This window comes from Chelonoidis abingdonii, chromosome 2, assembly GCF_003597395.2.
Source record: "Chelonoidis abingdonii isolate Lonesome George chromosome 2, CheloAbing_2.0, whole genome shotgun sequence".
Taxonomy (NCBI): domain Eukaryota; kingdom Metazoa; phylum Chordata; order Testudines; family Testudinidae; genus Chelonoidis; species Chelonoidis abingdonii.
The window spans coordinates 116,225,245-116,250,871 of record NC_133770.1 but is presented as its reverse complement, the minus strand read 5'-3'; the positions used below and the strand labels follow the sequence as shown (position 1 = coordinate 116,250,871).

Sequence of the window (25,627 nt, the reverse complement as noted above, 5' to 3'; positions counted from 1 at the left end):
GTTGCATGGGAGCGAAGTCATTAGTCAGAACGTCTGTGGTGCCTTATTTATTCATGTGGGGGGGAGCTTATAAATGTGGGTTAATTTACATCACCATCCTCTGCCGATCCGTTTACTGGGTTTTCCCTCAGTGCTCAGTAAGAATCTGCTTGTTTCAGTTTATTTGCCTTGGGAAATTATCTCTACCCCATTCTCTCACACCAGGGCAAAGTGATGATGACATCTGTGGACAAGCCAAGCCATAGGGTCCTACGCATTTTCAGTGGAGCTCACTTTTCAGCGGAGGGTCCCCCTCGTTTGCCTCTTTCCCCCAGCACCACGTGAGTCATTTCAGTGCACCACTGAGTAACCGCGGTGATTTATTTGGGAGTAGGAAGCGGATTAGAGGGAAATGTCTCCTTCTCATCCTAAACAGTTCCCTTCACTCTAAACCTTTCATTACTTCGGAGCAGAGGCCGTTTGCCCTGCCTCCGGTCTGCATTCTCACATGTGAACGGAGAGCCCATCCTGCCCCCTGGGAAGCCGGTGGGGTCGGTCCCCTCGTCTCAGATTTTCGGATTGGGTCCTACACTGGGGGGCGCTTCAGCTCAGCCCCTCCTTTCTCATCAACCACTCGCTGCCATGGGGGCTCTGTGCACGGGTCACTGGGAGAGGGAGGCCTGGGAGCCCTCCCATTCCAGCTCGGGGGCGCACAGCCCCTAGGAGCCCGCTGCCCCTCCCCTCGCAGGTCGCCGCGAGCAGCCGGAGGCGGAGGGGGGCGCTGCTGCCAGCCTAGTTCTGCACCTCTCCCGGCTGCGGAGCCGCCATGTCTCCGCTGCGCTGGGGCGCTTGGCTGCTGCTGCTCGCCGGCCCCACAGCCTCCACCGCCAGCCCGGCAGACGAGAGCGGCGGGGCGCGGGGCGGGGGCCGCGGGGACGGGGAACGTGGGGCCAGGGACGAGCCGCAGCGGCAGCACCACGACTCCTCGTACGGTACCTTCGCCAGCGAGTTCTACGACCTGCGCTACCTCTCCGAGGAGGGTGAGGAGAGCGCGGGGTGGGGAGCCTCCTGCTGGGGCAGGAGGAGGAAGCTGCAACCCCCGGCCCCGTGAGATGCTCCGGGGCCCGGGATGGGCGGGGGATGAAGCATGCAGCGAGGGGAGGGAGAGGAGCTTGATGCACTGGGGTGTGTGTGTGAAACATACAGGAGTGAAGGGGAGAGTGGAGCTGAAATGCCCGGGGGAGAGGGAGAGCATGCACCAAAGGGAGCGGGAGAATGGAGCTGGATGCACGAGGAGAAGGAGGGGTGAAGCATATACAGGAGGGAGGGGAATAATGAAGTTAAATGCACTGGGACATGGGCGTGGGGATGGAGCATGCACCCGAGGGGAAGGAGAGAAGGAGCTGGATGCACGGGGGAGAATGAAACATGCAGGAATGAGGGGGAGAGTGGAGCTGAAATGCACTGAGACGGTGGGGGTGGGAAGGGAGAATGGAGCTGGATGCATTAGGACACTGGTGTGTGGGGGGGAATGGAGGGAGCTGGATGCATCGGGAGCGGGAAGCTGCACCAAGGCCGGTGGAGGGTCCATGGTGGGGAGATGGGCTGCTCCCTTCTCGCCCCGCTCCTGTCCGGGTCTGCGCCCCCGTCTCCCCGCTGTGTCTGTGCGATGCGGTTCCACGGCACAGACCGCGTCATTTCAGCACGTTGGCTAGTAACTCGGCGGTGCTGGTTCCCTGCTATGGCCAGGCGGGGGCCTCCGACCTGCTGCTGTGGGGTGGCACTTTCTGGGGCACGTTTGGAGCCAGCCCCACGCCCGGCGGCTCTAGTTCTGCAGGGCCCTGTGGCTCCCACCGCAGGCTCAGTCGGGGTGGAGTGTGGGAGGCCTGGTGCAAGGGTTGCAGTAGATTGAGGCTCCTGGGAAAGGAAGAGGGTGAGAGAGATCTGCCCTGCTGTTGGTCGAAGCTGTGTTTTGGGTGTCAGACATGTTTTCTATTGACAATCAAATGGTCTTCATCATGGGAAAGAGGACGGGCAAAATGAGCATATTTCCCCCTCCTTGCCCTGGCTCGGGCATCCCTCCTAGCTGCCCTTCCTTTTGGCTGGGGTGCTGAGAGGTCTGCCTTGTGTCTCTGTTTACAGAAACCATTACTGGTGTCCCCCGGCTTTGGAGCAAGAACTTGGAATCAGGCACTGCGACAGTGCTGGGGTCACAGGGATGCCTAATGCTGCACTCTGCTCTTTTGCAGGGAATACAACCTTGTCTCTCCTAGAGCACGCTCAAGTGTTATCCTCTTGGCACATTTAGCCTGAAAGGCTGTGTATCCAAGTCTCTGTTACCACCACTTGCAGTTTGAAATCAGGGCTCACACGTACTTCCGTTGGGCAGGAGACCTGCTACACTGGATCTCATGCAGAGATTGGAAGACCCAGTTAGGTTTCACATTTCTCTTAGCAGAATATCTGCCCATTTTATCCATGGTTCAGAGGTGCAGTCCACCTTCCGTCCTCAACCATCTGTGCTATGGCAGCCAAGCATTCTCTTTTCACAGGTTACCTTGGTATAAAGATGACCTGTGACAGATGAAGCATATAGGATAGAGACTAATGTTCTTGACAAAAATCACACAGTCACATTGATTGCAATATTGTTTTAAATGATGATGGTGAAGACAGATTTTTTCCCTATCTGTGAAATCCATTTGTCAGAGCATCTTCAAGAGTTTGATGGGTTGATCATGCCTGGTTGCCTCCACTCAGATACAAGAGTCAGTTCTTTCTCACCATGAGAAGTTTTCTAGTTGCTGTGCTGACAAGATTGGTGTGATTTAGATTAAAAAATGGCTGCTGTTGTGGTTGTGGTTATCTTCTCTGACACAGTCCTGGACAGTTTCAGTCACAGAATTTCTAGCTACAGCCTTTGAGTTGGAGCCTTTACTTAATTTAACTAGCCAAGAAAGGTATTACAGCCATTATCTGTTGATACTGCTAGTGACTCCTTAAAGGAAGGTTGCTTGCCAGCATCCCTTACATAAACAGTTGTTAGGGTTTTGTTTAAGAAGCCATCATCTTACCATAGCAATCTTACCAGTAATTGCCCTGTTCCTAATCTTACCTTTGGGGGAAAGATTATTGATAGAAATTGTGGCAAGACAATTTGGAATCCGCAGACACTTCTCATTTCTCTCATCCCATTCTTTCAGTCTGGCATTAGGCCTGGATTTGGTATGAAAGCTGTACTAGTCACACTGATCTTTTAGCAATGGAAAGTATTCTCACTGATTATTAGATCAGTCAGAAGCCCTCCATTCATTTGTGACAAGATTTTCGCTGACCTTTTTGCAGACTATAGCTATTTTAGACAGTGTTGCACTTGAGTAGTTCTTTTTTCCCTCTCTGAGAAATCCCAATAGGTGATTTGAGGCAATTGCCTGTTTTGCCCGGAGGGCTTCCTCTTCCAGGATTCCACAGGTTCCATATATTAGTTGAGATCAGCCAATGAGGTGGAGCTATTGACAATCCCTAAGATTTAAACCCATGGAGGTTGGGGAAGGACATTCTATTGAAGGACTATCAGTTTAGGAATTCACCCTTTGCTGGTTGGGTAGAATATGAGTAGCTGATCTTTGGTCCACAGTGAAAGGCCCATCTTGTTTTCTCAGGCTTTTGCCTGAGTGGCTGTGCTGGTGTATAATTTCATAAGGGGTGAAGAAGTCTCTGATTATTTTTTAACTTTTAAAAAGCATGTGTTCTGTCAAATATATATGTGCCTAGATATGTATTGAGTATATTTTATACATTTTAAAATAAATGGGGCTGAACTTCAAAGTTTCAAACTTAATGTGTGGCTGAACGTCGTATAGCTGCTTGAAAATGTAGAGGAAGGGAAGGAGTTAAATAACTAGGTTTTAGGCAGTGAAAACTTTCCTTTGCTTGCGTAAAGTTAAAGCTTTTAGTTACATTGCTGCCTGAAGCACTATTGAGTGGTGCAATAGAGCACAGCCCCAATAGTATTATAGTGATGGTTGTGTTTCTGTTGAGTGGTGCAGCTTAAAACTCCTGAGGAAGTGAAAATGCAGCTGCAAAACTTCTTAGTACCACAGCTAGTTCTTTCTTTTTATGTCAGTTGAAGAAAAGAATATCAAATTCAAATACCAACAAAAAGGTTGAAAACCTGAATCCAGAAAGATCAGGAAATTCAAAATGTAAGGTTTCAAAAACAATGTTCACTCCGCCTCATTCCACAAAGTGTACTGGTACCAAGTGGACAAGTGAACATTGGTTTTGGAGCCCTGACTTTTTCATTATCTGGTTGTTTTGTGTTCAGATTTATGTAGTGTATTTTATCTTTAAACCGTATTTTACCTTTTGATTTAATATAAAATTCATTTTAATTCTTAATGCAGAATTAATCAAAAAGGCCCTGTACATATCTGAGTTGGTGAACTGAAACTATATTGGTTTAACAGCGCTAGACTTTTAACATTCATATATGGACAGAGACTCAGGAAACCTGGGCTCACTGCGTAGTTCTGCCACAGACTGCCTAAGATCACACAGGAAATCACTTATTCTCTCTTAGTGGGATTTTGAAAAGTGCCTAAGAGAGTTAGGCGATCAATGCCCATTGAAAGCTCATAGTTTTGAAAATCCAGTCCTCTGTGACCAGGGTCCCTGGGGCAGGGGGCCACACTGAGATTGCTTAAATCAGGGCAAACTGCAAAGAATGGGGCAGACAATCCTCAAAGCTGGTGGATATTACAATATTTAGATTCTTCATCTTCTAGAATGACCTTACTGGTTACACGGAAGCCAAAACATAGCAATTCAGCCTTTGAGTTCCCCCCCCAGATAGCCAAGTCAAATATGAAAGTTCTACCAATCCCAAATGATTGGACACATTACCTCCCAAGCTAATGAATATTGCAGATCTTATCCAAATATAGGCTTACAGCCAATTCTTATGAGTACAGTTCGGAGATCATTTCATAGTAGAGATGGTGAGCTTTCTAGTTGCAAAGAATTCTTAGAATTAGTCCATAATTTCAGTCCAATGTTTCATACCCCGGGTGATCCAGATGTGACTGGAAATCTCAGTCTTATGACTCAAACTTCCCTCAAAATAAAGCTCAAGCAGATCTGAGATGAAAGGATCAGACCCCAAGAATACTTTATACAATTCCTGGGCAACACATTGTTCTTGAATGAACAATAGGCATTTGATATAACCTTTTGTTTCCCAAACATTACTGGTGATTAACTATACAGATTAACATAAGGTAACTTATCCATTAAGCAGTTCATCACAGACTTTAAAGAGACACATAGACAATAATATTATCACACTCACATTTCATCTAAATGAGGGTTCTCAAATTTCTGGCCCGTGGGCCATCTGCGGCCTGAGAACTTCCCCAGTGTGGCCCACAGGGCTTCAGCAATTTTGGGGCCAGGTCTCTCGCTTGGCCTCGCCGGCCCCCCCCCCCGGGTGCTTGACCTCACGTGTCCTCTGGGCAATTTGCAGTGGCCCAGGGCCACCACTGGCAGAGCAGTGGAGCTGCGCAGCTTCTGCCTGCTCGCTCCAAGTGTCTGCCGGCCCCTCCCTACAGCCCCAGGGCGGGGCCTTCACATGCTGACCCCTGCGGCCAATGGGAAGCTGTGGAGGTGGTGCCTGGGGGCAGCAGCATGTGGAGGACCCCCGGCCCACCCCACCTTGGAGCCCCAGGTAAGCACTGCACCCTCTGACCCCCCTCCCAGAGCCTGCACCTCCTCCCCTCCCACTCCCAGCCCCCAAACTTGGTCCCAGAGCCTGTGCCCCTTCCCCTTCCCACACATGCCTTCCTGCCCCCCAAGTCCCTCCCAGAGCCTGCGCCCCATCCCCACCAGCCCCCAAACTCCCTCCCAGAGCCTGCACCCCCTCCCCATACACCTCCTCCCAGAGCCTGCATCCCAGACCCCCTCCCCACCCAAACTCCCTCCCAGAGCCCAACCTCTCACCCCTTCTGCACTCAAAGTCCCTCTCAGAGCCTGCACCCCAGTTCCCTACCCAGACCTCCTCCCCAATCCAGGCTCCCTCCCAGAGTCTTAGGCAGATGTGGGGCGGAGTTTGGGGGGGGGCGTGTTCTGCGCAGCATGAGTGACATTATTAGCCTTCTTGGAAGATTTGAGGACTGGCACTGGCCCTAAGCTAAGTTGAGTTTGAGACCCCTGATCTAAATGTTAATAGTCCCTTTTGATTTCTGAATCAATGTCAATAGTAATAGACAGGAACTGTCTGTTTACATGGTTAACATCTAACAAGATATAAGTAAACACATACAATTATTATTACTTCTAATTCTCTAACAATACAGGTGTACATTTCAAAGTTCTTGCCTATGTAACATGGAATTGCCCAAATTACCATGTACACATTTTTCTAACATGTCTTTTAAGCAGGGGTGGCCAACCTGAGCCTGAGAAGGAGCCTGAATTTACCAATGTACATTGCCAAAGAGCCACAGTAATATGTCCGCAGCCCCCCATCAGCTTCCTCACCCTGCTCCCAGTGCATCCCATCCACTGGCAGCCCTGCCAATCATCACTTCCCCATCCCTCCCTGCAGCTCCTGATCACCTGTTTCATGGCGTGCAGGAGGCTCCAGGGGGGAGGGGGAAGAGGAGAGTATGGCAGGCTCAGGGGAGGGGGTGGGAAAGGGTGGAGTGGGAGCAGGGCCTGTGACAGAGCGAGGGGTTGAGCAGTGAGCACCCCCTGGCACATTGGAAAGTTGGCACCTGTAGTTCCAGCCCTGGAGTCGGTGCCTATACAAGGAGCCACATATTAACTTCTGAAGAGCCGCATGTGGCTCTGGAGCCACAGGTTGGCCACCCCTGCTCTAAAGGTTGAATCTGTGTCATTTAGCCTGCGAGCTGCTTAAGCCTTTCTGGCCATGTGTCACAGCCTCAGTGCCCCATCTTTAAAATGGAAGTAATGGACTCAGTCCTCCACTGGATACAAAGCTCAAGGGCAGTGGAGGAGGGACTAGGAAGGAGCTGATTGCAGATCCCTGATTCCTAACTGACTTGTGGAAAGACCTTCTGCCAGCAGAGAATAAGGTGTAGTGGCCTCTGGCTCCACTACACCCCCATCCCTCAAAATGCATTTAGCAAACAAGATAATCCAGCCCAATAATACTTTCTCTTATCTACTCTTTGCATGTTTTGTCTAGTTAAACTGGAGCTCGTCAGGGCAGGGACTCTCTCTCTTACTAAATTTATGTACAGTGCTTAGTACAATGAAGGCCTAATCTTGGTTGGGGCCTCTTAGATACTAGTCTAATATAGATAAATAATAACAATGGCAATATTTGGATGTATTTCTCTGCATTCATTATTTAATGGCGGTTTATTCTGACTTTACAGGTTACCCTTTCCCTACTGCTCCTCCTGTGGATCCATTTGCAAAAATTAAAGTGGATGATTGTGGAAAAACCAAGGGATGCTTTAGGTTGGTGTAGAATAAAAATGTAGACATCTTTCAGTTTATAAACGTTACTTGACTTCACTAGGGACACTAGTAAATGTCCTACATTCATTTTACTAAATGTTTATTGTCTGCAGATATTCAACATGATCAGCGATTACGTTGTTCAACACTTGATGAGCATTTACGTAAATAGTCCCAATGAGATCAATGGATCGCATCTCTGAATAAGTGTTCACCATAATGAGCCAACATTACCCTGGCTTACCATAAAGCAATAATTATTGTTAACACTGTAATTTATAATATTGTCTATAAAATACAATATAGTATAGAAATGATATGTTCTACCAATATCTGAAAATTTTATTTATGCAATCACCACCATTAACAACAAATCATGCTGTCTTTAAGTTTTTGATGTAGAAACACAGTTAAGCTATAACAAAAAAAGCTGTTCATATTCTGAATGGTAGAAAAAGGTACATGTTCTGTTTTCCTATTTCATTCAGGTATGGTAAACCTGGATGTAATGCTGAGACTTGTGACTACTTTCTCAGTTATCGTAGAATAGGAGCTGATGTCGAGTTCGAGTTGAGTGCTGACACTGATGGCTGGGTGGCAGTAGGATTTTCTTCAGACAAGAAAATGGTAAGATCAACAACATTTAATGTTTCATGTTAACAAGTATACAAGCTTTTATGTATTAGAATAGGCACAGTTTATATGGGATTTGAAAAATATGTAGATGTAGAGAAAGATACACTTTAATGCTTGCATAGTGCTTTTCATCTCTAGTTCACAAGGCTCTTTACAAAGGAGGGGTGAGTATTATTTACCCCAGTTTTACAGATTGGGAAGCAGAGCTGTAAAGAGAGGAAATGAAAATCAGACAGCAGCTGAGGAAATAGAACCCAGGCCTGCTGATGCCTGGTCAAGTTCCCTAGCCACTGGACTGTCCCGCCTCCCTTCAGAATGAAAGACTACAGTGACCTTTGGCTTCTGCTGTTGAATGCAAGACTGTTAATGATAACTGTTAGATAAATGTCTATCAGGGATGGTCTAGACAGTATTTGGTCCTGCCATGAGGGCAGGGGACTGGACTCGATGACCTCTCGAGGTCCCTTCCAGTCCTAGAATCAATAATCTATGAATAATGACTTTGCACCATTTAATTCTAAAAAAACATTCAAGAATAATAGGTTTGTTTTCTATATCTTCTGTACCAGTGTTTAATGGAGCAAAGTATACATCAGAAATTAGCGAAGGGTAAAGTTTTCTTAAATAAGTCAATTATTTTCCCATTGTATAAATCTTGGACTTAACCATTAAACTCTCAAGGAGATGCCCACTGCCTCTTTCCTCCACCAATACCACACATTTCCAGAAAAGCCAGGTGAATTTAGAGAGAAAACTATTATTGCCAATTTAAATATATATGCTATCTAAAGCAAGCTTATTTCAATTTGTTCTTTTGCTTTTTTAAAAAGTTTTTAAACAGAGTTGCCTCATATTATACTTGTTTCTGTGATTTTTATATTTCAGAGGATTGTTTTTATTGGGGTTTTATGAGAAAGACAAGAATTGAGGAATATAATTCTGTTCTACAAATAGTGATTCTCGTTAACGTATTTAAGCTTAGATCACAGTTTATATTGCTATCTATAATTGATTGCATATTGAAACATACCCCCCATCTGCCACTAAAAATAGTGTTTATGTAATACATCCCAAGTCCGAGGGCAAGTGTAATTATAAAGTTGCATGTGGATTCTGTACACTGGAAAATGAGAGAGTGTTTAATGGTCCTTAATCAGAGCCCACTGAAGCAGTAGAAAGACTCCCACTGATATCAGCCACTGACTTTGGACCAGGCCCAAAATGAGGAGCACAAAAAAAATGTGAGGGGAGATGCATTACCATCCTTCCCATGTATACGGTATTATGTTGGAAATAAAAGATATTAATCAGTCTGCCTCCAGTATGCGTCATGGATTCTTAAGAAGTAGTTGTAGGGACACATTTTAAAAGGTATTTAAGAGCCTCAAGATCCAGATAGGCACTTAGTGGGATTTTCAAAAGTACATAGGCACTTAACTCTCCCAGGCAGGACCTTTAAAAATCTGTCCCTAGTCTGTATCAGGTTAACAGTGGTTACATGCAGCCTTATCATATATCCAGTAGATGGCACCCCCGCACAATCATAATTTTAAAGTGAATGCTTTGGTTTTCAAACCTGCTATGTATGAGATGCTGTATATCACTTAATCAGGCTACAATGCCATTTGTCATTTCAGTCTTTATTACTTATTGTATCTGTTAATTTCATCTATTTTTCCCAGTAATTTCCTGGCCAAACGAGTGTCCTAGAATATGTAGGGTTTGTTGTAAATGACTTTGAGCTTTGTGGCAACAGGGCTGCAGCACTCATTCCTCATCAACAAAATTCTGCCTTAGTGGAATCAAGTCCCTGTTTCTGGCCTGAGCAGCCAGACAGAGTTCAGGGAAGAAAACAATCTTGATTCTTTGATGGATTATTTCTTCATTGCCCCATGCAGCTCTTTCTTTGTCTTGAATAGCATAAAGCTCATTCCACTTTTGTACTCTCTCTTGTTAAGATTTTGTACTCCTTTTCTATTAACTTAGGTTCAGATTTTATTATTTTTATTTGTTGACTCAGAACCATATTCTGATACACTTGCTCATGCTGAATAGTACATTACTCCACTATTTGTCCAGTTGAAGTGGATAGGACTACTCATGGAATGTGTTGCCACCCTTTGTGAGCAAATGTGTCAGAGTCTGGCCCTTATTTATTCAGTCCCAACAATGTGCTTGTCACTGTAGTATGCTTAGAAATAAGGACAATCCATGTCTTGAAGCACTTACAGTCTAAAAGACATAGAAGTTGGACCCAGAGAGAACTCCAGAGGTAGGAGTAATTAGTAGGGCTTTGTTTGTTTGTTTCACTCATAACTATTATGAATTAACTTTTTGTGGGCATAATGCAAGAAATCAGTACTTAGGAGGGATTTCAATGAGGAGAAAGTAGTTGTTCATGGTGAACTGAGGTTGAGAGGTCATTCCATACAAAGGAGGCACTGTAGAAAAAATGTACAGAGATGGGTGGAGAAGAAGGAACTGAATAGGGCATCATGTTTGGCATCACTGGCAGAGTTATGGGGTGGGGGAACCTGATAGGAAAAAAAACCCTAAGATATGGGGCAGGGTGAAGTTCTGCAGAACCTTACCAGGAAAGATCTAGCAAGCATGTAAAGGAGAACCAGTAGAAAGATTCCAAATGAGGATGATATGGCAAGAACAACTAGGCAAGGAAAATAATTAAATATCCATGGTTTTTTTTAAATTGATTGGGTTGATGTGTTAGGGAGCTGCACTGCAATTTTGACTACAGCATAGTTCAAAACAACATTTTAACTTGGTTTTGTGTTTGTTTTTTTTAATGTGGAAGGTGCTATTTTTTAAAAAAGACTCTCCTTGTCCTTAGAGGTGAAGAATTTTTGCTCGAACTTATAAAAAAAAATATATATATATATATCAAACCTTGAAAGTTTTTGAAAACTGTGACTGAAACAAGTTAGAATGGAAGCCCTTATATAACCTCAACTGTAGCAGTCACCACCTCTCCCACAATAATACCGAGCACCTGGAGCTTTTCAAGTTCATGTCTTACCTAGTTCTTCCATTTTTCAGCAGTTTTATAAGAATCTACACACACTGCAGTTAAATTAATGTGCCACCCCTTACTTTGTCCATATCCATTTTGTTCCCCCAAATCAGTTTGTGCTACCAGGATTAGGTGAGCAAAGACAATTATGAATCTTTTGCAACATGCATAAAAGAACAGACTTACTTAAGGATAAAGTCAGCAGACATTATTGCCTCCTTCCCTGTGACACACTGATGACATTAGTACTATGGCTGTGGGGTATGTTGTTAGCCAGTACTAACATCTACAACACTGGCAATAACCCAATCTTTACTTGCCAACAACCTACAAAACTTTTAAGATTTATTCCTGATACTAATGCTTCTGGAGGGCTATACTTTTGGAAGTAATATTGTGCCCTGAATGGTTCAGTGTCTTTTCTGCGTCAACAGTGGTTTTTGAATAATTATTTTAGGAATACAGTACTTCCGTGAAAAGCCTGCACGGGTAATTGTCATAACACTTTTTTTTTTCATCCACTTGTTTGTTTCTTAGATTGTGTTTCTTGTCACTGCCTACAATATATGCAGAAGTAAATTTGCCATTTAACTGAATTCCTACTTTGCACTTAGGTGATGCATAATAAGGGAAGGAATTACGAAAAAACTATTGAATTAAAGTGGATTCTTTGCAGTTATGCAATTATCCCTTCAGATATTTTAGATTTGTTTCCTGCTGTTGATTAGATTATATAACATTTAATGTAATGGAACTTTGCACCCCAAAAGTTCTGTTCTTCCTCTGTTTTTGTTGTGGTACAATATCTGGGAAGTTTGTCTAATATGAACAATAAAAAAAGTTACTTTTTCTTTCTTGTTACTTAAATTATGTCAGAGAGTTGCCATCCTACTAGGATTTAGTATACGTCTTGGGGAAAATCAAAAAGTGGCTTGCATACCCATAAACAGATAGAAAAAGTAAATATTACCATTGACTTTTTGCTGCACAATCTGCAGGAGGAAGTATCCAGGGGTTTGTACAAAGAGAGGGGGAACTAGAGCCTTTATTATGGTCAGCTTTCATAGTGAAAATTAAGTAATGTGAATATTTTTATGGATATGAAAAAAATTATTGCATGTTGTTGAGTTTTCTTTCTAAAAGAATTCTGAGTCGTTTCTTTCTTACCATGTAGGGTGGAGATGACGTCATGGCTTGTGTTCATGATGATAATGGAAGGGTCCGAATACAGCACTTTTATAATGTTGGTCAGTGGGCTAAAGAGATCCAGCGAAATCCAGCTAGAGATGAAGAAGGGATTTTTGAAAACAACCGTGTGACTTGTCGATTTAAACGTCCTGTGTATGTTCCCAGAGATGAAACTATTGTAGATCTTCACTTGAGCTGGTACTATTTGTTTGCTTGGGGTCCAGCAATTCAGGGTAAGTTGATGGTATGCAGCCACAACTGCGTTCTTCAATCTATTCCATCATTGTAAAAGGAATTAAAATAGTTTGCAAAAGATGTTCAGATTCCTGTTTACAACAGCAGTGTGTGTATATATGTAAATTCAGGGGGCAGTGTCAAGTCATATTATAATTCCTTACCTACTTTTTTTGATTATCTCTACTCCCAAAAGCTAAAATTGATTGCTTCAAAAATTACCAGTCCATAATTCTTCTGAAGGATATAGTTCATAGTCCAGGTTTCGTATGATTTATTCAGAGTTTTACCTTCTGACACTATGTTAACTGTTGATGTAATGCTGTGTTTTTGTGAAGATTTCCTGTTTGGCTAGAAACACCATTTTAAACTTATGAAAATTCTTCTTTTTGTATAGTAACGAGCAATAAGAGGAGGTGAGGTTATCTAGCAGAAAAGAACTAGAAATCAGAAGTAGTTTAATTCACATGTTATGCTCATCTCTTTTTCTATCCTTTGTCTATTAAAGGTTCTATAACTCGGCATGACATAGACTCACCGCCTGTATCAGAGCGTGTTGTCAGTATTTACAAGTATGAAGACATTTTTATGCCATCAGCTGCCTATCAAACCTTTTCTTCTCCATTCTGCTTGCTTCTTATTGTTGCACTGACCTTTTATTTATTGATGGGAACCCCATGATCACAGCTGGATATGTATGGAAGATTGTGAGAATTTGTTAGTGAGAGTTCCTCAGGATGAATGCATTTTCTCTTGGAATTCATATCACATCGTCTAGCTGCTTTGTTGACAATTTCATCTTCTCAGCAAGGAAATAACCCCTCCTTTGAGCAGTAAAGGTGTGCCAAATAATTAATAATAATCAAGGAGCAAGTAACAAACCATTTCCAGTGTAATTACTAGTTGTTTAATGAAAAATACTTTTGTAAAATGTGTGTGTGTATGTTGGGGGGAATTTAGTAATGGACATGTAGAATCAAATTATTTAATACACAATTTTCTTCAAGAAATAAAAGTTGGGGAAATATTGTCTGTTAAATACTTGTGGTGCAGATAGCACACCTGTTTCTGAACTCAAAGTCAGGGTAATGTCACTGCACTGATGTTTAATAAGGATTGCATTGTGATAATGGGCTTTCATCTCCCAACATACTCTGAATTTGACAAAAGCAACTCACAGTCCTAAATGGTTCTGGTGCTTTCCAAAATCAGAAAATGCTTCACATTCCCAGTACAAACAAAATTAAACTTTCCATTGCAGAATTCTAAGAATTGTCTGTACTGTGAAAATAATTCTTAGACACAGCCATACTTAAGAAGCTTTTTATTAATGAGAGATGATGGTAAATAAACAAGGAAAAAGAAAATTAATGCTGGTATAAATTCTTCATGATACAGAAAAATTCCTAAACGTATAGAAGCCACCGCAAGCTGTAAGACATCTTCTAATAGGCAAAGTTATGTTTCTTTTTTTATGAAAAAATGTTACTTAGATGTAAATGTCTTTTAAACAGCTGTTTGGCAGTAACCCTAAGGTGTCTGTTCTCGCCTTGCTATGTGCCCTAAATCCCGTTCATGTTAAAGATGAGAAGCAGCAGCAGCTCATTGTTCCCAGAGCAATGTAAACATGATCTATGGTCCTAATACGGGAATAAATAAAAAGAGGCTTAATTTCAGTTCCATCAGAACCATAGGTAAAGTCATATTTATCCAGTGAGGAAAAAGACAATTCAAGCATGACAATAGATTTGAATTTTTTATCCTTAAAAGAAGTATTAAAAAATGGAAAGAAAATAGTTAAGTGTTATTGGAAATGGGAGTTGCAGAAATGTATCAAATGATAAATAGATCACAACTCATTCTAAAATGTTTTGGGTTATTGCTGTACATTTTCACTGTCTACATGATAGGGAATTTAAGATTACCTTAAACTGGGAAGCAGCTGTCTCTTTATAAATACCTGATCTTGCAGATAACACGCACAAATCTTCCATCCACTCAAGTGGGACTTCTGCATGCTTAAGGGGTTGCAGGTTCAGTCCCTAATTTATACTACGGTATTAGGCTGTTTTACCAAGAGTACACAGGGCTTAGCATGTTTGAGAACTCTTTAGCTCTGTGTTCTTGTAGAGCAAGGGTTCTTAAACTGGGGATCACAAGGTTATTACATGGGGGGTCGTGAGCTGTCAACCTCCATTCCAAACCCTGCTTTGCCTCCAGCATTTAGGATGGTGTTAAATATCTAAAAAGTGTTTTTTATTTATAAGGGATGTCGCACTCAGAGGTTTGCTATGTGAAAGGGGTCACCAGTAAAAAAGTTTGAGAGCCACTCTTGTAGAGCGTCTTAGAGATGATGTTTTCCTCTTAGTTACTGCATGGTGAGGCAATAAGAAAAAAAATAATTGGCGTTTTGTAATTTTATGCATCATTACTCAATGTAAAATTTAAAGTTTGATTTTTTTAAGACTTCGCATTCCTCAAAACTATGTGCTTAAAGTATGTACATTTTTGGTTTAAATGATTATTTGCCTCCCTAGCAAGCTTTTCTTTTATATTTAAAATTGCAACATTTGTTTAAAAAAAGGAGTATTAGAAAAGAAGTTTAAAGTGTAAAGTGCTTCATAAATAGTGACTTTATCTTAGTGCATTTCAGTAAGTGATCCTTTTATACCTGATTAACCAACTAATTAAATACGTGATAAAGTATAGTTGTAGTGGTTCAGATCCTTGTCCCTGATAAGGTCTGCTTTGTGGAACTCTGGGAGCAAATCATAGCCTTAATGTGTCCTAAGCAGACAGCTTAGATTCCTCTGGTATAGCAGAATCCTTTGATGGCATAGATCTGGGTAGCTGGCTATATGCCATAGTCCAGGAGTAGGCAACCTATGGCACGTGTGCCAAAGGTGGCATGCAAACTGATTTTCAGTGGCACTCACACTGCCTGGGTCCTGGCCACTAGTCTGGGAGGCTTTTGCATTTTAATTTAATTTTAAATGAAGCTTCTTAAAACATTTTAAAAAAACCTTATTTACTTTACATACAACAATAGTTTAGTTTATATATTATAGACTTATAGAAAGAGACCTTCTAAAAAACATTAAAATTATCACTGGCACGCGAAACCTTAAATTAGAGCAAATAAATGAAGACTCGGCACACCACTTCTGAAAGGTTGCCGACCCCTGCCATAGTCTCTAACACTGGAGAGAAGAATGTGGTCAGAGCTTGCTGTGTGTCCCATGTGCTGCTTAAATTATAGCAAGGAGCCTGTTCAGCTCCCAGTCCAGGGCCAGTTTTACTACCAGCATAAGTTAAAGCAGTCTCAGGCCTGCTCTAATTTAAAGGCACTTGCAGTAACCCGCAAGGGGCTGTTCCAGCAGCTGTAGATTACTGGAGCATAACACAAACGTACCTTTCGCTCTCCTGCCTCCACTTGACTCCAGGCAGGCCCTCAAAATTGAGGTCAGTATATACAAAGACAGTAAAAATAACACTAAAGTACAAAGAGGGATTTAATCAACCTTACAAAAGTAAACAGATTCAGAGCTGAGGCTAAACCTTAGCACTTATTGTATTCCTTTGTGTCATGCTAGCAGAGAATATACACTATTTCAGATTACAGAGCTTTCAGGGCTGCTGGCTGAGACTATGCTGTACATTAAGGCAGAAGTTTGCCTTCACTTTTGGATTCTGTTTTTGTGAGTTAAATGTTTACCCTTTACCTGACATTAATGCATTTTTTTTCTGTTGTACTGTCCTTTTGTCCAGATATTAGTAGCAGATTGCACTTTTATAGTACCTTCCATCCAAGGATCTCAAAGTGATTAGCTGGCCCTATTTAGCCTTCCTTAATAATAGAGGTAAATACAGCAAGTCTACAAAAAAAAAAGTGAGAGAGAGAGAAACGATACTATTTTTTAGCTTTTCAATTGATGTTTGAGTTTGTAATTATTAATTATTCTAGTATACCATAATTTTACATACTTTACTGACATTAAAAAGGCATAATCCCTGCCCCAAAGAATTTAAAATTAAAGGGGAAATGGAAGAGGGTTTAAGGAGAGTAGAAGGCAGCAAACAGCCATTGAGGATTAGAGATTTCAGAGTGGATAATAGTGGAAAAGTAGAACTGCTTGACCAAGAACAGAGCAGAAGGAAGAAAGAACAAGCTTACAGGGAAGAAAGTTGGCAAGATCATGGGATTTCTTCCACGAGCATCTCTACACAGCAGGAACAGAGATAATAAAGGTGAGGAGAGAAAGAAGGCTAGGAACTTAATATTTATTCTGTACTGGAAAGATATTATCTACAGTGAAGTACCCTTTTCACTACAGCATTACTGCAATCTTGCTTCCTAAACAAATTAGACATTTTATATTGTTTAGAAGGTGTCTCCTACTACCTAGAACAAGGATCAGCAACCTTTGGCACGCAGCTCCCCAGGGTAAGCACCCTGGCGGGCCGGGCCAGTTTGTTTACCAGCCACGTCCACAAGTTCAGCCGATCATGGCTCCCACTGGCCACGGTTCGTCGCTCCAGGCCAATGGGTGTTGCGTGAAACGGTGCAGGCCAAGGGATGTGCTGGCCACCACTTCCTGACGCCCCATTGGCGAACTGCTGCCAGTGGGAGCTGCGATTGGCCGAACCTGCGGATGCGGCAGGTAAACAAACTGGCCTGGCCCGCCAGGGTGCTTACCCTGGTGAGCCGTGTGCCAAAGGTTGCCGATCCCTGACTTCAAATAACAGCGTCTTCTGGCAATACCTATCACCCCTTCTCCCCCAAGTGGAAATTGGGTAAGTGGTAGTTGGTAGCACTAGGTTGGAAATGAGACATCAGAAGCAACTCAGTTTCAGAATTTTCACCAAGGAAGGTAAAGTTGCTTGGGCTGCTAATATTTGGAGAGGACAGGAAGAGGGTGAAACTGCAGCAACTCTATAATTCGGTTTGGAAGGATTAGATTTTTGTCAGTAAATGTAAATAAACATTGATTTCAACACACACCCAAACCAACAAAAAATATTTTCACTGATGATAAGTGAAATTTACAGATAGGCAAAATTCAGCTCGAACACGTACTAGAGTTTGATTTAAGGATATGTACTTTGTATATTTTGTAGTGGTGATATTGACAATTTGTGTTAATGGTTCTAAAGCTTTAACACTTTGAATTTCCAATTCTTCTGCCATTAAATAATTGTCTGCTCCCTATAATTTCCCCAAACTGTGAAAATTTATATCAAATAAAAATGGGAAAAATGCTTTTTCTATAATTTTGCACAACTGAAAATTGAAATAGACAAATTGAAGAAAATACTTCAAAATAAACACTGATATTATCGGTCAGTTATAATAAAAAATTTAATTCTGTCAAGCCTAACTATAACAGCGAGGAAGGGTCTGGACTTTAGTGAAATTTGACTCTTGAAATAATACCTTTTTAGTAGTAACCAAGCATGGCCCATATTATATGTTGTTTTTTTAAATACTAAAAAGGAGTATTTAGTCCCCGATATGATGAAGGACTGTAAACTTGCTTTATATTTTTTATTGCTTGTGGAGGGTGCCCTGGAAACTAAAGCCCTCTTTACCCACAGAGGCTGTATGCAGCAATGCATGCTTCTTCATACCTCCCTAACTAATATGTATCAACCCTGACTGGAAGAGGGTAGTTCAGTCTCCATACCAAATCATTTCTTAGCCTACTTACTGAGATTACTAATGAATTGGCTATTAAAGAACAGTTTCAAAAGGCTTCAATTTTGTGTACAATGTGAATTAATTGTACATAGATACCTGGCACACATGTACAAATGCAGGCACAGGAATGTGCATGGAAATTTTACATGTACACAATCAGGAGGCCTTTGGAAATATAGCCCCGATTGGTCTTTTCCAACATTATCTGTATAACCAACAAAAGGCATTAGTTACCACCAGGAGCCATGTATCTGTAAAAAAGTAAAAATAGCTGTGAGTTCTGCTTATTATGTTAATCATAGTGTTATCTTGTGCTCCCTTTGTCTGTCTTCACTGGTTGCCTCTCATTTTGTACATAGATTGTAAGCTCCTTGGAGCAAGAATTGCTCCAAGGGAGGGATTGCAACTGCTTTGGAGGACAGGGTCAAAATTCAAAATGATCTGGACAAACTGGTCTGAGGTAAACCGGATGAAGTTCAATAAAGACAAACGCAAAGTGCTCCACTTAGGAAGGAACAATCAGTTTCACACATACAGACTGGGAAGAGACTGTCTAGGAAGGAGTATGGCAGAAAGAGATCTAGGGGTCATAGTGGACCACAAGCTAAATATGAGTCAACAGTGTGATACTGTTGCAAAAAAAGCAAACGTGATTCTGGGATGCATTAACAGGTGTGTTGTAAACAAGACACGAGAAGTCATTCTTCCGCTCTACTCTGCGCTGGTTAGGCCTCAACTGGAGTATTGTGTCCAGTTCTGGGCACCGCATTTCAAGAAAGATGTGGAGAAATTGGAGAGGGTCCAGAGAAGAGCAACAAGAATGATTAAAGGTCTTGAGAACATGACCTATGAAGGAAGGCTGAAAGAATTGGGTTTATTTAGTTTGGAAAAGAGAAGACTGAGAGGGGACATGATAGCAGTTTTCAGGTATCTAAAAGGGTGTCATCAGGAGGAGGGAGAAAACTTGTTCACCTTAGCCTCTAATGATAGAACAAGAAGCAATGGGCTTAAACTGCAGCAAGGGAGATTTAGGTTGGACATTAGGAAAAAGTTCTTAAGTGTCAGGGTAGTTAAACACTGGAATAAATTGCCTAGGGAGGTTGTGGAATCTTCATCTCTGGAGATATTTAAGAGTAGGTTAGATAAATGTCTATCAGGGATGGGCTAGACAGTATTTGGCCCTGCCATGAGGGCAGGGGACTGGACTCGACCTTTCGAGGTCCCTTCCAGTCCTAGAGTCTCTGAATCTATGAATAAGAATCAGATTTTTGTTATATGTGAACAGTGCCTGGTGCAATGGGACCCTGATCCTCCACTGGAGCCTCTAAATGCTACCACGAGACAAATAATAAATATAATAATAATTTGGCCTGTTTTTCCCACAAAGAAAGAATGAGATAGGAAAGAGAGAGAGAAAAAGAAGTTGGAAGGGAAATACAGCTGAAGACTCCCTTTACTTTCATAAAGACAAATAACATGCAGTTTGTTTATAGTAGAAAAGCTCATAAAACCTAAATGACAACATTTCATGCTAAACAGTATAACTGATTTTATGAAGTATTTAAATAAAGGGTAATTCAGTTACCCCCCATTTTCATACTCGAAAGAAACTGTTGGGGAAAACTCTCTGCCCCCGCCCCATACTTGCTTTGCTGCACTCCAGTGGTATAAAGGGAGAAAAGACATTTTTAACTCCCTGGCTGTGGTTATCCCTATCTTTAGGGTGTCCCCAACTGATGTAAATGTAGCAGAGCTGTCTCTTATGTCATGTCATCCTCTGCACAGTCATCACCATTAGTGGGGGGTGGGAGGGAGGGGAGTGGATGGAGCAGGATGTGCTAGCACCTAATCTCTTTTAGATCATTGCAAACTGATACAGGTTAAAGCAGCACCCAGACTACTCTAACCTGGGGCTGAGACTGAGCAAAGAATCAGGATCTGCAACCACATTTCTACAGCACCCAGAATAATTTGGATGCAGCAGATAATATAGCTGTTATGTGATAAATCCAATGCAAATTTAACACAGACTTAGCTGCTTAATAAAATTACAATGCATTTGTTTATGTAAAAGGAGATTGTTGTACCACATCAGACCAATGGTCCCTCTAGGTCAGTATCCTGTCTTTCATCATGGCCATCATCAGATGCTTCCAAGAAAGAAATGCCCAACATGAACAATTATGGCATTAACATATCCATTAGGGAATCTTTTGCTTCATCCTAGGTGTTTAGTGGTTGCCTTGTGTATTGAAGAATGAAGGTTTTTGTATCCCTTAGATATTTTCACCCTCTTTTGCATAACTGTGGATGATAGCTGTATTATTCATATAAATGTCTAGTCTTTTTTCAAAACCTGCTGTGTTTTTTGTTGATATCTTGTTGCAGTGTATTCCACGGCTTCCTTTTATGTTGGCTAAAGGCAAGGTTGTCAGAAGCCCTGACATGACTGTGAAGGAGATGGGGGTGGAGTGGGTGGGTAGCAAAGACCATGTATCTCTCTGCATGGTCACGTTAAGGCTACCCAGATCATGGTTTGAAGTCCTTGCTGGATTCAGCCTTGTGCTTCTTATGCTGCTCCCAGTCATTGTAGGGAAGTGAGTGGAGAGACTGTGGGGAAGTGGGGCAAGCCAAATGTGCCTCCTCTCCCCATTTCCCTCTTTCCTAGCAATGTACCAGACAGCAGAGTTGGCGAGTGCAAGGTAGAATGTAAGCTGGGTCCTTTTCAGAGCTCTCTCATCTCCTCAGATCCCTTCCAGTGATGGTGCAGGTATGCCTCCCTGTATTCAGGACAGAGCTAAAAGATTATAATAAAGCTCTACTTTTTAAAAAATTATGTTGTCTTTTAACCTCATTAGATACCCCCTTATTTTGCCACTATGAAATGGGGTAAACAGGAGTTCCTGCCTGACCATACCATTCATTATTTTATCTCTCTCTCTCATATCCTCTCTTATTTGTCACATCCAGATAATTTGCCAAAATAGAACAAACCTGGTTGTGCCCACAACTGTGTCAGAAGGAACCATGTGCTTTTTCCTTCCCTAGAAGGGCGTTGCAAATAGCATTGTACAATTACAGAAATGCACCATTCATTTTTTTCACAGAGATCCATTGTGGGAGTCCTAATATTATTGAAATGGTTGTGTAATTAGTCTAGAACAGGGGTCCCCAACGCGGTGCATGCAGGGGCATCTAAATGCGCCCACATCCTGGACGGCGGTGGAGCATCCGCTGAAATGCCGCTGAATTTCTGCAGCATTTCAGTGGTGACGCCTCTCGATACCGCTTGCTGCTGACAAGCGGCGTCATCGAGAGGCGTCACCCCGAATTTCTGCGGCATTTCAGCGGCGACACCTCTCAAAGCCGCTTGCTGCTGACAAGCGGAGTCATCAAGAAGCGTCACCCCCGAATTTCTGCGGCATTTTGGCGGCAATGCCTCTTGATGACACTGCTTGCCGCTGACAAGTGACATCATCGAGAGGCGTTGCCGCCAAAATGCCACAGAAATTCGGCGACATTTCAGCGGGTGCTCCACTGCCGTCACGGTTGCCAGATGAAAAGGTTAGGGACCACTGGTCTAGAACCTGGAACAGCTGGAGTAAACAAAGTTAACTAAATAAAACCTAAATATTATAAACTTATACATTCTGCATGGATACAATCAACAACATTCATTTACACCCTTATTTTATAATGTATAGACAAGCAGTCTACTCAAATGCTACATGTTGCGGAATGCAAGCATCAGTAAGTATTTTTAGAATAAAATGGGTAAACTGATTTATTTAGTATGGTGGTGCTCAAACTTTTGCATTAGTGACCCCTTTCACACAGCAAACCTCTGAGTATGACCCCTTATAAATTAAAAAACATTTTTTTTTATGTTTAACACTTATAAATCCTGGAGGCAAAGCATGATTTAGGGGTGGAAGCCACATAATCTCGTGACCCCTGAGGGATCACAACCCCCAGTTTGAGAATAATGATTATACTAAATCAGGCAGATATTGTTTAAACAATGAGGAGGAGGTTAATTATTTCTTATGCTTACTGCTTTCTCTTAAGTGTTTGAGGTGTTTACTTAAGACTGGATTGTGTCACCCTTACTCACATTAATTAAACTACTCAATATGTATGAGGGGCAGAATCTGACCCTAAAGAAAATTCAGCTTTTATGTAGATTCTATCCAGGCTGATGCAGACTAAAAACCACATTCTTCACTAAAATACATATTCACATAAATCCAGAATTTGATCCTAAAGGCTTGAATCTGCTCTTTGAAACATGGAAACACATCACTGGTACAGGATCCTGACAAATCAGCTACTGGCCATGAGAAGCATACTGGTCACTTCACAGGGAACACAGCTCTATGTGCTTGAGTATCAGGATGGAACTCAGCTCTGTATCTGTGCTCAAGAGCTTTCATTGTAGATCATGTATTTACCCTAATTTAATCTCATTGTGTTAGTGGCATTTCTGCTGTGTTGTATCAGAGTTGCATTAGGATCTGATACAATACTAAAATATGCCCAGCTTCTGTGTGGATACTTCTGAATAGTCCTGGAAGCTTTAAAATACTGTCAGATTTCCAGTGTAGAAGGCAGTCAAGGGAAATAAAGATTATATATTTGTGTATTATGTGCCAGATTTTTAAAACCTGCCCTCTTGTTTCTGCATTCACAGTTATTTGTGTAATTTAAGATGTCGTAAGTATCTGATTTTGCACACAGATATGATATAGATAACCCTAATTCTTCTGAACCGATTTTCTCTAGATCTCTGTGTTATTGGTAATATATCTAAACACACATTAAATAAATCAAAAGCAAAAATTTAGTTTTTACATAGATTAGTTTTTGGATATCTTCTAAGACCTTTGTAAAATCAGCTATAATTGTACTTGTGTCTAATGGATCTAAACTGAGCCACTGCTAAAGTGCCAGTCACATAACAGACCAGAGTACCAATGTAAGATGAGTGGATCATAGATGTGAAGAAGCTGTATGAAAATGTAGTAACACTACTTTCTTTTGAAGTCCAAAATGAGTTACAAATATCAACCAAATCAGCACAATAAAGAGTATGAAATGTTTTTATTTTGGGTTCATGTTACGTTCCTTCAGAAATATAGTTCCTTCCCTTATTTTACTAGAGTAAGGGAACAGGAGTATTCTTCTAATTTGGTGTTCAGTATGTATTCAACATGACCTTACAACGGCTTTAAAAGTGGCACTGCTGGGTTTTTAAGGATAAATTTGGTTTAGCTTAAAACTTCTACTAGCTGGCTAGGAATGTCTTTGATTTTAGGATTCTAAATCTATTTACCTGATGTTGAGACTATTTTAAGAATGATCTACAGCAGCAGTTAGCTATTAACAGTAGCCAATTTTTTAAAATTTGACATCTAAAATTACCCCCCAAATCCATATTTACACTCCTAAATTAGTGAGATTTTTCAAAAGCACTGAGAAGCTGCAACTCCCATTTGACTTCAGTGGCTACTCAGAATAAAAACTATGCACAGTAATCACTGTGTGTAGGGGTGAATCCTAAGGCAGTTTCATAGACTCTTTACTCTTTAGATCATTCAGGTTCAATAATGCAAGTTATTTCAGATTCTGAAAATGGAAACATTAAATGAATAGATAAAGAAGTCTTTGATTCTGTGGGAAGGAATACAACTATTCTTGCATCTTTTCATTGTAATGCTCTTCTATCCAAAAGTTAGAAAAATAAAAAATGAAAGCAACTTCCCTATCAAAATGAATATTTAAATAAAGTAATTTTGCTTTAGGCTTTTTGGTTTTGCAGAAATCAGAGAATCCAGTAAGATGGTTTTAGAATGAAAAGTAACTGGGAGCATGCTCTGGAGAGTACAGTAAAACAAAAGACTTTGCAGCACAGGTTCTTTATCTTTTTTATCTTATTTTCAAAGGTTTTTTTCCCCCATTGTGAAGGAAAAAATCAGTTTGGGGATAAGAGAATATTGATGTGTATAAAAGTAGTAGAACTGGAGGTGAAATGTAGATGCCACATTAAAATCTAGGAATATCAAAGTTTATATTATCAGCAATGAATTTCTTTAAGCAACTATATCGGCAACTACACCCTGGCAATACTAGAGTGAGTGGTATTATGTACAGCAGTGATTCTTTTTTTCTGATTTCACCTCTGATGATAAAGTAGTAATAAAAAATACAGCTACCATTGATTTTTTTTCAAAGCTGAAAATAGTACCATGTTTACTGAAAGAAAATGAAGGGCAAAATTCATATTGATTTCAGTAGGGCCAGGATTACACCCTAAAGATGTTTCCAGCCTTGACTAAAGATGGAAATTTTTGTTCCCGTATATTAAGTATCATCAGTTCTGTTTAGATTAGGACAAATGTCTGGTTGTACTCAGTATTTCTGGTTAGTGCATTCTGAGGTCTGGTTAGCTTCAACCTTTTTGTGTGATTAAGACTGTAAAAAGTATGCTAGCCCTTGCCAGTTTGTTCAGTATTATATGAACAGTAAAGAATGTATCTTATGTCAGCATTACGTTTTAATTTTGTACAATGTTTGTGGTAAAAATGATATTTTAGTCTAAATAATTGATATTCACATGAAACATGTAACTACAGTATTTAATATTAAGCATGCTCTTCATTCTCTATCTTGAGCCCAGTCCTCCACTCCTTTCCAGCTCCCGTTTGAAGTCACTGAGTACTTTGTTTGGTGAGAGTGGAGGAATAGGCTCATTGACGTTTGGTTGTCAAATACATGGACAGAAGTTCTTAAAAATAAACTTTTATGTTAATGCATTGGAATTTGCAGAAAGATAAAACTGAACAAATAATGAAATTATTTTCACCAACAGGACTCTTTTATAATCCGTGCATGCCCTAAAACATTGCTTTGTAATATTTGTTTTATACTAATTGCATTGTTGATGTTCTAGTGGACTTGGTTAATTGTCTGATAATAATATATGCAAATATTTATAAACCTGTTATAATAAATGCCTTTTTACTGTAAGAAATTATGTGGTATGGCATTTATAAAAAAAATCATAGACTTTACAGCTAAAATGATAGTAGCTTTCCTTATCACGTGACATCTTTATATTAAGTTAGCACTTTCATTCTAAGGCGGAAGTCCTGCAAACACTTAGTCATGTACTTAACTTTTACTACCATAAGTAGTCATTGAAGTGAAGTGTTAGATTGTACGACTAGATAAGTAATGTGTGAGAATCCCAGATGTCAAAGCCATGATGCTTCTGCTCATATTCCCTGACTCTAGGTGAGACTGCCTTTCTGCTGAAGGGAATAGGTAATTCCTATTCCCGTGCTTCTCCTTCCTGTGTAAGAACAGAGGGAGGTGGGGCT

General features: G+C 41.2%; 1 protein-coding gene across 1 annotated transcript; it reads left to right on the top strand.

Annotated features, from left to right (window-relative positions):
• Positions 1-491: 491 nt before the first annotated feature.
• Positions 492-15,241, top strand: FRRS1L (ferric chelate reductase 1 like). The gene is given in 6 exon segments (XM_032775311.2): positions 492-666; positions 668-1,019; positions 7,380-7,464; positions 7,953-8,091; positions 12,303-12,549; positions 13,059-15,241. Coding segments are annotated over 6 exon segments (1,041 nt in total). The 5' UTR covers positions 492-621; the 3' UTR covers positions 13,232-15,241.
• The last annotated feature ends 10,386 nt before the right edge of the window (positions 15,242-25,627 follow it).